This window comes from Danio rerio, chromosome 4 (assembly GCF_049306965.1).
Source record: "Danio rerio strain Tuebingen ecotype United States chromosome 4, GRCz12tu, whole genome shotgun sequence".
NCBI lineage: Eukaryota > Metazoa > Chordata > Actinopteri > Cypriniformes > Danionidae > Danio > Danio rerio.
In genome coordinates, this window is record NC_133179.1 from 65091967 (window position 1) to 65106093 (window position 14127).

The window sequence follows — 14127 nt, forward strand, 5'->3', positions numbered from 1 at the left end:
ATGAAATCTGAGAGGTCTCTGAAGAATATTTACAGCAATGTTCAACCTTTAAAATAAGATTAGAGATTTATATATAAATGAATAATGTTTAAACAGAGGACAAATCAAGAAAACCATTAAACAGCATTACATTCAGTTCAAATGTTGTAGTTTGTCTTTTATTTATTGTTTGCAACACATAATTTGAATGTACATGTGTTATCTCTCTATTTCTGTTTCCAAACTTATTTTAATCAATATATCTGTTTATCGATACTCTCTATTACAGTACAAATGTTTAATACTATTTTTTATGGTCATTTTTCAAAATTCAGGATAAAAAGTCAATAAAAATATGAATAATTTTCCTCAGAAGCTGGAAGACGGGGTTGTGACAAATGATTTATTATTATCAGTAAAAAATCTTACTTAGCGGCTTTTATTCATTTATTTGTTCTTTTTATTATTTGTTTAATGAGAAATAACATAAGTAAATGCAAAGTTATACAAAAATCATTATAAAAGGGAATGTTAAATTAAATACAGATAACTTAATCATCTGAACAGATCTTTACAGTAACTCTGTGTTGAAATCAGAGAATGATTAAAACCTTTAGATGGGTGGAAAAGAGTTGACAGATTCAGGATCAGTTAGCACATTGTGTTTAGTGAATGTGGTGTTTTCCAAGTAGTGTAAGAGTTTTAGTTCACAATCCATAAACAAGATTATCTTAATCAGTTATAATGATCAATTTACAGAACACTGAAATATAATAATGAGATCACGAGAAACCAGAATAGTTTAGTGTCATCACAACTGAAACAGTCATTTAATAATAGTGTCTGACTCATTTTACAAATCTAACATATAAATCATTACATGGCTAATATATATATCTGTAATATTTTAACATGGCTTTCCTTTACTTTATTAAGAGGTGGTTTCCTGGACCAAGATTAAGCGTAGTCCTAGACTGAAATGGGCATTTAGATCAGACTAACAGAAATGTGCTTTCTCTGTCACGGTTTTAAAAAGTCTAAGACTTAGTCTAGTCCAGAACTGAACAGGCTGATTTCCTGGAGGAACACTAGAGCAACTTCAGGACTAAACTGAGGCTTAAATTAAATCTATCAGGAGGCAGGTTTAACTTCACATTCATTTCATTTGGAGGACACATGGATTACCTGGACTATGTCAATGATGATCAGCGCTTTCCACCAGTCAGGCAAGTTCTTGCAGACAGAAGTGACCCAGTGCAAGGTTTTGATGAATTAAGTGTTCGAGATGCATAAAGTAAACTATTTGTGATTTAAAAGCACATCACGTAAACCACCCTGATGCTGGAACCCAGGCTAACTACAAGGTACTGTTCAATGATTATGGAAATGCCCCAGGAGTCATCGGTTGCATAGAGGGAACCCATATTCCCATTAAGCGTCCCTCTACTCCAGATGCAGAGGAAAACAGGAACCAAAGAACTGGGTTTCCATCAATGTCCAAGGTGTATGAACTTCCCAGTTAGAGTTCTCAAACATTGCTACATGATGGAAAGGTGCAACTCATGATCCTCCTCAGCTCATCTCTGTATACTCAGTTTGACAGAAGAGATCATAATGGAGTTTTGCTTGGTGACAGTGGGCATGCTCAGAAGGATTTCAGCTACAGCCAGGCTCATATGCGCACAAGGGCTTTAGTCGAGCGCATGTTCGGTGTTTGGAAGAGTCGTGTTCAGTGCCTTAGGAAAACACTCAGATTGAAAGCAAGTAGATGCTGCACTGCTGCAGAGACTGTGGCATCTTCTGCTGATGCTCCAGTCTCTGAGGTGGCAGTAGAGTCTGAATCAAATACATTGACTCTGGCTGAAATTGTTGCAGGGTCTTCTGTTGTACCTGCTTCAGTTAACTCTGAGATAGATGGCATGAATGGTCACAGTGTTACACCAGCATTGACAGAAAATATAGCAGTCACTGGAAAAAGCAACGAGGCTGGAAATGAAGCGGAAATGCAAACTGAGGCATTTTTCAAAGCTGCAATAAAAAGGAGAAAAGGCAGAGGTAAGACGACAATAACACAGGCCAAAGAAGACAAGAGCGAGACTGAAAGTGCAGTTTCAGACATTGACAGCGATTCTTCAGACTCCAATGATTCAGGCTGCTCTTTTCTTCATCACTAAATGAGGATGAAGAGCAGCCATGGTGTACAACACTGAACAACTAACTCAGCTTTCAAGAGAAACAAAGAGACTGAAGCTGAAGACTATTGTCCAGATCCATCTGCTCTTATAAGAGATGTAAAGAGGTGCATGAAGGAAGAAGCTTTCTGTGATCAGGACGTGCACCGTCTTAGAAAATCCATGAGAAAAATGAGAAAACAAATGCGTGAAGATGAAGAACAGGACATGGTGTGATAGCTTCTTCTGTTTTTGACTGTTTCTATCATTTATGAGAGACATTAAGATTGGAGCTCTACACTTGAATGCTGCTAGAAACAGTCAGAAGAGAATGTGTCTGTCTGAGTTTATAAAGATGAAACGTATTGATGTGACCTTCATTCAAGAGTCTCAGAGTGCTTTATTTAATGAAATAGACTGGAGAACAGAATGAGATGCTCAAGTGTTCATGAGTCACATGTCCTCTAATAGTGGAGGAGGAGCTCTATTGCTTTCACAGCAGTTCTCACCAATTCTATGTGGAGAGAAAGAAATAGTCAAAGGACGTTTATTACAAACTAAAGCAAAACTTGAGAATATTTTAATGACTTTATAAATATTTACGCTCCAACAAAAGCAGATGAAAGAATAGATTTCTCCAATGCTTTTAGTGCTGTCCTTAAAGATATCAAATCAGAAGAGTTTTCATTTTAACAGCACAGAGAATGAGAAGAGAGATCCAAATCACTCAGAAACACATCCTGCTTCACTGAAAGTGCTTCCACAATGAGTAAGAGTGTTTGATTTATGCGATGTGTGGAGGAATGATCATCATGAAAATAGACAGCACACTTGGGCACATAGTAAGAATCATTTTATTTCAATGGCAAGGCTTGACAGATTTTACATGTTTCATTTTCAAGAAGATTGTGTCAAAGATTGTAAAATAATTCCTGTTGGGTTTTCAGATCACTCTTCTGTTATTTGTACTATAATTGTTAATTCTGTGGAGATTAGGAGTGCCTATTGGCATTTTCATACGTCCCTTTTAAAAGATTAGACATTTCTGGAAATTTTTTGTTTTGTTGGAGGAATTTTAAAGAAGAAAAACATCTTTATTCTTCACTGCAGCAATGGTGGGATTGTGGCAAGAATCATATTAAACAATTATGCCAAGAATACACTTTTAATGTCACTAAAGGAGTTCCTGAATCCATGAAGAAACTAGAGGATGAACTAACAGACCTGTTTAACACAACAGCAGCGACAAGCAGAGATCAATCTTAAACCCGGAAATCAAACACAGATTTGCTGGCTGATCTTTGAGGAGTGAAAGCACAAGGAGCATTCATTCATTCAGGTTTAATAAACATTACACAAATGGAGGCTCCTTCTAAGCTTTATTAGTCTCGAACAGAAAAATGGCCAAAGTGGAATTATTCATTCGCTAAACAATAATGCAGGAGAGGAACTTTATAATCCAGTGACATACGTAAACATGCTGTTTCCTTTTATTCACAATTATACAGATCATATAGAAGTTAAAGATCTCCCAAACACTGATGAAGACTCTAATGCCATGCTTGAGCTCTCATTGTCACAGAGTGAATTATACACAGCGGTAATGAGTATGGGAAGTGGAAAGACTCCAGCTATTGATGAATCCCAGTAGATTTCTGTAAATCTTTGTGGTCTGTGATTGGTGATGATGATCTTTTGGTTCTTGATGACAGTTTGAATAAAGGTTTACTCCCATTAAGCTGCAGAAGAGCTGTAATTACTGTGTTCCCAATAAAGGAGACTTGCAAAGAAGAAGCAACTGGAGACCAGCATCACTTTACTGCACCCATTATAAAATACTGTCAAAGGCATCAGCTACACGATTGAGTAAGGTAATAGGTCAAGTAATACACCAAGATCAACAGTATTGTATAGCGAATAGATCAGTTTTTGACAATATTTATTTGGTTAGAGATGTTTTAGAAGTAATTGGGTATTAATTGTGGACTGATCTCTTTAGAGCAAGAGAAAGCGTTTGACCGTATACAACATGAATATTTAATAACGCTTTTAGAAATGTTTGGTTTGAGCCCAGCTTCTGTAAATATGATCAATGTTTTGTACAGAGACATTCAAAGTGTATTAAAAGTCAACGGTGGTCTGAGTGCTGCTTTTACAGTACAGAGAGGAGTTAGACAGGGATGTGCTGTGTCGGGGATGTTGTACACACTGGCTATCCAACCTTTGCTGTATAAACTAAGCTCTGAGATAAAGGGTGTGTGTGTTCTTCATTGTAATGTTTCTTTGCATCTTTCTGCTCATGCTGATGATGTTGTTGTTTCATATCGAATGCGGAAGATATTCAGAAACTGGATTTTATTGTAAGTGATTTTCAGAAGATATCCTCTGCTAAAGTCAACTGGGGAAAGAGTGAAGCCCTGCTTGTGGGTAGCTTAAGCGGTGTCCCTCCCAAGTTACCTGGAGGTTTGACATGGAAGAAAGGTGGCTTGAAATACCTCGGGTGAAGATGACTGTGTTCAGAAGAACTGGAATGGTACGCTTGAGAAAATCCAAAGACTTCTACAAAAATGAAAATGTTTTTTTTCCCCAGTTATCGTATAGAGGCCGCACACTTATAGTTAACAACTTGGTGGATCCTCTATATTGCACAAGCTGGCGTGTGGAGACCCCCCTATTGGTTTACTACCTAATCTTCAAAGAGAGATGGTCAATTTTTTTCTGGGACAACCTACATTGGATCCCTCAAAGTGTTATCTTCTTACCAAGAGATGAAGGAGGTCAAGGCTTGGTTGATCTTGTGAGTAGAGAAGGAGCGTATAGACTGCAGTTCATCCAGAGACTATTGTTTGGGCCCAAGAGTCTTGAAGAGCCGGTGGTTTTGGGGGCCGCTTAGATGTGTCAGGAGATGACACTCCAGGATTGATGGACATATTAGTATTACAAAAAAATGCTACAATTGAGAGACATTTTTGACAAAGCAGGCACTGGACTGAGTGAATCTTGCTAAATGTATGGGAATAGGATCAGTAAGGTTTGCACAGAAACTCTTAGATAAACTGAGTGTGATGTTGAATGAAAAACACTGCTGGAGAGTTCTAGTCGGGATCTTTTTATCCCAGATGACGAGGAGTTTTCCCTGATATCAGAATTGAAGCTGTTGTTGGAAATGTTGGGGATAATAGTCCATCGCTGTGTTTTAATGAAAGTGCTGATGTTAGTTCAGCCGAAGGTGAAATATTTGACAGAGATATTGTGGAAATAAATAACAAGCACATTTTAAAAGACAGCACTGACACCTGTAGAGGATTCTGGGTAAATCTCTCGTCAGTCTTCAGCTCAGTTTCACTGATGATCCAGGATAAATCCTAAACCCAGGGCAGAGCAGCTCAGTGAATGTGGTCTGGACTGAGTGGATGAGGCTCATTGTGTCTCTATAGATGTTGTAGAAGATCAGAGTTCCTGCACTGTGATCCACAAACACTCCTATTCTCCTGCTGAGCGCCTTCACTGGGAGATCAGTGCGTGTGTTATTGTGTCTGAATGAGGAACTGGAGGAAGAGCAGCTCAAACTCCAGGACTGAGCATTAGATCCAAACCAACACTCAACACCTGTTCCCTTCCTCCTGATGCTCTTATATGACACTGATATAGACACACCATCATCTCCACTCCAGTCAATCTCCCAGTAACAGCGTCCACACACACTCTCTCTGCACAACACCTGATAAACACCATCAAATCTGTCTGGATGATCAGGATACGGCTGATTCTCTCTCACATGCTTCACCTCTCTGTTCTCCTCAGACAGAATGAGTTGAGTGTTTGCTGTGTTTGGATCCAGAGTGAGGAAACAGACATCTGAACACAAGAACACACACATTTATAACCACAGCTATGTGCGTGTGCCTGTGTGTGCGCGCATGTGTGTGAGAGAGAGAAAGAGAGAGAGTGTGTGTGTGTGTGTGTTTGTTAGATTGTATGTGCGCATGCGATTGTATGTGTTCACTGCTGTTTGCGCATGTGTCTGTGTGTGAGAGTGTGTGTGTGTGAGAGAGAAAAAGAGTATGTGTGTGAGACAGACTGTTTGTGTGTGTGTTCATATTTGTTTGCGTGTGTGTCTGTGTGTGTGTGAAAGAGTGTGTGAGAAAGAATATGTGTGTGCGAGTGTGTCTGTGTGTGTTTTTGTGTGAGAGAGAATGTGTATGTGAGTGCGTGTGTCTGTGTGAGAGAGAGTGTGTGTATGTGTGTGTGCGTATGTGAGTGAATGTGTGCATGTGTGTGTGAGAGAGTATGTGCGTACGTGTGTGTGTGTGTGTGTGTGTGTGTGTGAGAGAGAGAGTGTGTGTGTGAGAGTGTGTTTGTGTGTTAGATTGTATGTGGGCATGCGTGTGTTCACTGCTGTTTGCGCATGTGTCTGTGTGTGAGAGTTTGTGTGTGTGTGTGAGTGTGTGAGTGTGTGTGTGTGTGTGTGTGAGTGTGTGTGTAGTCCTACATTTGCGTGGTCCTGCTGTAATCCTCGTGTGTCCTCCATGATCCAGACTGTAAACACACACAGATGGAGAGAATGAGCTGTTTAGTTTCCCCCTCAGCTAATAAGCTAAAGCTAGCACTGAGCTGCTCAGCTACACGCTCCAAACTCTTGAGCTAAAACACACAACACTTGTTGGTTGAGCCGGGATGCACAATGAATGTAACACAGTGCGTTCTTTTCCTCTGCTGTTGGTGAAGCGAGCGCAGATACTGCTCATGTTGATGGAGACACCCTGCTGCAACATTCATTTATTAGTGATCACACTTAGCTTTGCCATCGTTCTTCAGCACATGCAGCCTTTGAGCACATGTTGCAGTCCATCTCTAAACTATGTTCAGATTATTAAAGCTGCTCGCCAGCGCCCAAGTTCCTGAAAGATTAGCAAGTGAAAAATACACATGTGTGCACAGAGAAGAGGAATCCAGATGTTGATTTTAGAACAAGAGTCTGAACATTAATCCAAGTGTCTGATTCCAGAATCTGAATCCATCTTCAATCCCCAACCCTATTCCTGACCTGATATTGTAGGATTCTTCAGCAGAAATGGAGGAAGAAGTTTCTCTGCTCAGCTCAAATGCTGAAACTGTACAGTGTGTCCCGCTTAATGTCACTGTAACTGAGCCAATACACTCCAACATTTACAGAGGAGATTCATTTCACACTCAATGATTTGCTCTTCATAAACACGACTGGAATACTCTACAAGCTGTATCTTCTGTCTTACCTCACCCCATAAAGCCTGATTTATACTTCTGCGTCAAACACCGGCGTATGCTACGGCGCTGACGCATAGCCCTTCGCCGTGGCCATCGCCGTCACTGACGTGCACCTCTCAAAAAATGTAACTACACGTCGCAACGACGCGTAGCATAAGCTCTGTGATTGGTCGGCTTGGTAGCGCTGACGAGTCTGGGCGGGACCGAGAGGCGCGCGAATGGCGCGACGCCGCGCGAGCGATTGTTTACAAGTGTGGAGTCCCGTGAAGGAGCTCCGGATGGAAAGTTTTGTTTTGTGTTTACCTCATAGTTAAAGTTGTTGCACGTCCGCCGGTCCTGCCTCAAAATGAGCGAGTTTGAGCCACTTGTACATCCCGGAAGTGTTCAGGAAATGCAAAAAAGTAGCGAAGAAACTTGACACAGAGGAACATTTACACCTCACTGCCAACTAGCGTTTCGGAAGTGTTAATGCAGACCGGCAGAGACAGCGCGCAGAAGTATAAATGCACAGCCACGCGCGTTGCCTGCGCCGTGGGTTACGCCGGTCACCTGACGCAGAAGTATAAATCAGGCTTAACCCTCACAGAAAACTGAAGCTGATCACAAAAGAGCTTTCTAGTGTCTTTTTAAAGCCATTCAGTGTAAAAGCACAAGGCCAGTGATGCTCCACATACTTGAGTTTGTCCAGTGTGTAGTTTGGATCCTCCAGTTGTTCAGAGAGCAGCTTGACTCCTGAATCTCCTGGATGATTGTAGCTAAGATCCAGCTCTCTCAGGTGTGAGGGGTTTGAAGTCAGAGCTGAAGACAGAAAACCACAGCCTTCCTCTGTCACCATACAGCCAGACAATCTACAAACACAGCAATAGTCCACATCACACAGTTGGACAATCACACATCTCTTTGTGTTGTGAAGATGCTGACTGCTGTTTCTGCTCATGTCAACAGCAGTGATGAACACACACATCCTGATCAGCTCTCCTTATTGATCAAGCCCTTGCATCAGCAAACACACTCACACACTCAACAAGGACTCGACATCATCTGTAGAAGTGTACAGAGCAAAGACTTTGTTCATAATACACCACATCAAGCTGTAAAGTCTGCTGTGAGGAGGAAGAAGACACACTTGAGCTCAGAAGATCATCTTAAAGTCATGTATAAAACACAACAGAAAATGAGCTGATTTCATCATTTATATTGTGATTCTGTTGTGGACTAAAACAAAATGAGCTCAGACAAACACAAACCCGCTCTCTTAATGTGTTTATCACCTGACCCACAGTCACTTTTATTCTGTCAGGAGAGAAACACCTGATCAATATTCACGACTGCTGACTCCCCTTCACATTCAGCCTTTACCAGATATTGTTTTAGATGAGCGAGTAATCAGGATTATTTCAGACACTTTATCATGAGACTTTTATTTGTTTTCAAGAAACTGAAACTGCACAAATATGAGAGCAGCTCAAACCTTCAGCAGGACACAAAACAGCTTCACTTTAGCGTTTAACTCTGCTGCTTTCACACCTCGAGATCCACTGTTCTGTTCTGAAACAGGATTAACACTGGTATAATGTTTATTTGTGTTCTTGCTGTGGTTCACTTTCACAAGGAAAGTGATTTTAAATGTTGACACCCACAGACAGAGTCACAAATACAGCGAACTCAGGCACCGTTTGCACTAGTGCATTTTAGTTTGAAAACGGCGTTTTAGGTCAAAAACGATCCGCGTCCACCCTAGCGTTTCTGAACATATCTCCGTTCACACTACGCCACCAAAACCGTACATCACATGACCATTCGTGTACTCTGGGCATGCGCATTCTAGTATAAACAGGAAGCATGTGTCTCGCTCGGCATTTGGTTATTGGTAGTCAACAAACGCCGGTTGAACAATAAACGCGAAGCCAAAAAGCAAGAGAGGTGTTTTTGTGGACAGACGACGAGGTCGAGTTGTTACTAAACGTAACAAATGAATAACTGCACAATGCCGCCTAAAACAGACAATAGTGCAAACAACGCTCCCATTTCTGTTTCCATGTTGTTGTTTACATTGAAAGGCTGGTCTGTTGTCTTCCGGTAGCGTTAAAGCCATGTGTTCTAGTCATGTAATAGGGGCTTGATGAATAAGGGAAGGATGAACAATGACACAAAAGCCCCAATCAGGTAGCAAATCTCAGCAGCCACACCTCCGTTTTCAAATGTGTCCGTTTTCCCCCATCCACACTGAGACGGAACAGCAGCATTTTAGAATGAAAATGGCCTCTCCAGCGTTTTTAAAACGCTCCGTTTTCAGCGCTCAAAAACTCCGGCATAGTGTGTAACCTTAGCAAAACTTATGCGTTTTAAAACGAAAACGCATTAGTGTAAACAGGGCCTAAGACTGCAACTATTTTTAAAATATATATTAAAAGGTCTTCAAATATGATTATGATTTAAATCTGATTTATTCTTGTTTTTAAAGCGTTTGTCATTACGGTACTTCAGTGTCTCCGACTCGTTTAGAAAATTTTAATTAAATGCTGGATTAATGCACAAGAGATTTTGGCGAACACGTTTTACACCATTTTAAAAATATATTTTATGTGCGGCTGTATAAGTCACATACAGTATAATGGAGGACAGCCCATTCTGAAAACCAAGACTTTCCTCCATTTCTCAGTCAATATAGGCAGTGTATTCTGCTGCATTTAAACAGAACACATTTATTAAACAGATTTATTTGTGACAATCCTATTTTATTCACCAAACACATTCAGAAATTAAAAGATAATACAATTAAATTCGGACAAAATATTGCAAACAAACCCTAAAAAATTTCAGCTAAATTCTTCCATTGTTTTGCTTTTCTTGATTTTTCCTCTTTTTTTAATTTTGTATTTAATATTTTTCTATAACATATACATTTGAGTGTACTAGTTTTTGGACTGTTATCATAAGTTATTTTGTTAGATGAGCTCCAGATTTGGCTAATCTTTTGTTTATCCACAAATATAATATTAAAGAGCTTCCTATTAAAATATGAATGTAAAAGAGAGATTAGTGAGGGGTGTACTTATATATGCTGAGCACTGTATATTGTTCACCCAGAGTGTTTACATGGTCACACAGCAGTAATACAACAAGCATTGAGTTTGGGCTAGCTTCTGCAGATGGACATTGCTGTACACTGCCCTTGATGGGTGAGTGGGGGAGTGTCTGTTGTCTCTCAGGTGTGAATTATTCATGAGCATTGTCACTCACACATACAGCTGACATCACCCAAAACAAACTTAAAAAAACGTAGATCATTGTAATGTTTTCTCTGAATAAGAGAACAGAATAATTTTCACATAATTGTGCAGTAAATATTCTAGTCTACAAGACTGCTTACTCTAAAGTCTTGTTCAGGCACATTCAGTGTTTTTTTTGCAGGGCTGGATTAACCAATGGGCCTTATAGGCACAGGCCCAGGGGCCCATGCGCACTAGGGGCCCCTGCAAGAGGAGAGAAAAAAAGACAATTTCGGAGTGTCTTTTTTGGCTAATTGCAAATAGCGCATGTAGTTGGAATAAGCTATTCAGGGTTTACGCCCATCGATGCCTGATTGATAGAGACAAGATGAGTAAAGAGTTGCTGAACAGTACAGCCACAGTGGCGCACCTTGTAAGGCGCACAGTTCCATTTTTTGACGCGATTAATTATAAACTCGATTCGAATCCACCATCAGATGAACTCGTGCTACTTTTTTTTCTCCCCATTACATATCAGATTGGAAATATATTTATTTTTAACAGGAAGGAAGCATTTTTTTTAAATAACGCAAATGTGATATAAAGTCACAAGTGTCTTGTGGGTATTTAATAATGTTTAGCCTTATAGGTGCCTCCTTCTCTGCAAAAACTATATTGCTCAGATAACTGTATTTCCTCTGAGCAAAAAAATCGCGATCACATATTAATATTATTATTATATTTAAACTGCTTTTTTTCTTTAACTAAACAGAATACTGTAATTGGTCAAGCGCGGAAACGTCAGTTTTGTAACAACCCGCACTAAACTGAGCGGACTGTAGTGTAACGTTAGTATTGGTCATAGATCAAAAATGAGTGGACAAGTGGATTTAGCAAACGCGAGAGAAAGAGGAGGCATCTTTATTGAGGCATTTTCCATACACACCATCTTTAAACAGCCCCTTGATCAGGAGAATGAGGGTACAGAAGAAGACGTTATGGTAACTTTAAATGATGAGTAGCTAGCATAAACCAGGCGGAGGAGGCTAATGGCAGCGCAGCGCGGACTGGATTCATCGTGTGAGATAAAGACAGAAAAGGAGAGAGAGAGGGAGAGAGAGAGAGAAAGGCCCAGAATATATATATTTATAGTTTTATTAGTATTTTTATTCAATGCTTTGAAAAATAAGTTAAATCTTTGTAGACTATAAATACATATGTACTATATATCATTTATTTAAATATGTGGGCAACAAATTATAGATTCATTTTATTTAAAAATTATTATATTATTCTTATTTTTTAAATTCAACTATAGGGGTGCGGCCAGTTAGGGTGCCTTACAAGACAATGTGCCCAGGGGCCCCTGAGTTCCTAATCCGGGCCTGGGTTTTTGGGTCTTATTTCAGCTACATTTGTTTCTCCAAAACCTACTAACCACACATAATATTTATTTCTAAAACACAAGCATGTACATCAATATCTCTCACATATTATTGTAGCTCAGTTTGTGTTGAATACAAATAAAACACATGTTGGCCAGTTCTGTGTAATAAGTAGCTGAAATCAGCACAGATGTCAGGGCATGTCAAAACATCTCAGGGGTCCCAAAATCACCTCAAACCCCTGAGGGTTAACTACAGGTATAGTATGGGCAGTGTGAAACATAATCACTGATAAACCAGAATTCCTGTTATCTGGGGTTTAGTAACACCCAGGGTTAACATGTTCAAGCATAAAGAGCTCTAATATGAAGCTGTCTGACTGTAGTTATTGTAGAGTGGAGAATCATTTACCTCAGTGTGTCCAGTTTACAGTCCACAGTCTTCAGTCCATCAGAGAGAAGCTTCACTCCTGAATCCTGCAGGTCATTGTTACTCAGGTCCAGCTCTCTCAGCACACAGTTTGAGGATTGTAGAGCTAAAGACAAACTCTCACAGCACTGAACAGTGAGATTACACATGGCCAATCTGAGAAAGAAGAACACATTACTAAAACCACACTGTTAATGTGATCTGTCTTATATAACAAAACAAAAAAAAATCAATCAATCAATCAATCAATCAATCAATAAGGTGTTTAAACTCAGACCTCAGTGTCTCCAGTTTACAGTGTTGAATCTTCATTCCATCAGAGAGCTTCTTCACTCCTGAATCCTGCAGGTCATTGTTACTCAGGTCCAGCTCTCTCAGCACACAGTTTGAGGATTGCAGAGCTGAAGACAAACTCTTACAGGACCGAACAGTAAGTTTACACCACTGTAGCCTGTGTAGAGGACAAACACAATATTTACTACAGGTATAATATGAGCAGTGTGAAACATAATTACTGATAAACCAGAATTCCTGTTATCTGGGGTTTAGTATCACCCAGGGTTAACATGTTCAAGCATGAAGAGCTCTAATATGATACTGTCTTACTGTAGTTATTGTAGAGTGGAGAATCATTTACCTCAGTGTCTCCAGTTTACAGTGTTGACTCTTCAGTCCATCAGAGAGAAGCTTCACTCCTGAATCCGGCAGGTCATTGTTACTCAGGTCCAGCTCTCTCAGGACACAGTTTGAGGATTGTAGAGCTGAAGACAAACTCTCACAAGAATCGGCAGTGAGTTTACATGTCATCAGTCTGAGAAAGAGCACAAATGACTAAAAACACACTGTTAATGTGATCTGTCTGATGTAACAAAACAAAAAAAATCAATCGATCGATCAATCAATCAATCAATCAATCAATCAATCAATCAATCAATCAATCAATTAATCAATCAATCAATCAATCAGGTGTTTGAACTCAGACCTTAGTGTCTCCAGTTTACAGTGTTGACTCTTCAGTCCATCAGAGAGAAGCTTAACTGCTGAATCCTGCAGGTCATTGTTACTCAGGTCCAGCTCTCTCAGCACACAGTTTGAGGATTGTAGAGCTGAAGACAAACTCTCACAGCACTGAACAGTGAGTTCACAGCGCTGTAGTCTGTGTAGAGGACAAAGAGCAACACAATCAGCAGTAAGAAATGAGCAGTGTTGAGTGTTCATGAGTCCAGTCTACAGTGATAAAAGTAACACTGGAAATAAACTATATACATATACTGCTCAAACAATAAAGGGAACACTAAAATAAAACATCCTAGATCTGAATGAATGAAATATTCTTATTAAATACTTTGTTCTTTACACAGTTAAATGTGCTGACAACAAAATCACACAGACATGATCACTGGAAATCAAATGTATTAACCCATGGAGGACTGGATTTGGAGTCAGACTCAAAACTGTAGTGAACTGCAAGAATTGCTGACACACTCCAGACACATGGGCATTTTCAGAACAAGAATATTATTTCATTTAAATCTGCTCTTTTTATTGATTGATTTATTTAAACTACATTAAACTAAACTAAACCTGTATTTCCCCATTCACGTGACTGTAATGAATTATTGAACAGATTATTAATAACTAATCAGAGAGCATTTTACTGAGCTTAGTGTAAAGTTGAGTGTGTAGGCCTACAGTAAATGTAAT

The 14127-nt window shown here is 39.6% G+C and overlaps 2 protein-coding genes across 6 annotated transcripts in view; both read right to left on the reverse strand.

Annotated features, from left to right (window-relative positions):
• znf1069 (zinc finger protein 1069) overlaps positions 1–14127 on the reverse strand; it is a 616019-nt gene that overhangs the window by 340890 nt on the left and 261002 nt on the right. The gene's annotated exons all lie outside the window — the stretch shown is intronic.
• LOC110439389 (NACHT, LRR and PYD domains-containing protein 3) overlaps positions 2987–14127 on the reverse strand; it is a 440964-nt gene continuing 429823 nt past the window's right edge. For 2 of the 3 annotated variants that reach the window (XM_073948207.1, XM_068220799.2), the window contains exons 5-11: positions 13406–13579; positions 13061–13234; positions 12701–12874; positions 12406–12579; positions 8072–8245; positions 6643–6689; positions 2987–6008 (exon numbers count right to left, since the gene is read on the reverse strand). In XM_073948207.1, coding sequence (XP_073804308.1) covers positions 5482–6008; positions 6643–6689; positions 8072–8245; positions 12406–12579; positions 12701–12874; positions 13061–13234; positions 13406–13579 — 1444 coding nt within the window. In that variant the 3' untranslated portion in view covers positions 2987–5481. The remainder of the gene's footprint in view (positions 6009–6642; positions 6690–8071; positions 8246–12405; positions 12580–12700; positions 12875–13060; positions 13235–13405; positions 13580–14127) is intronic. The other variant, XM_073948208.1, reaches the window with a different exon arrangement.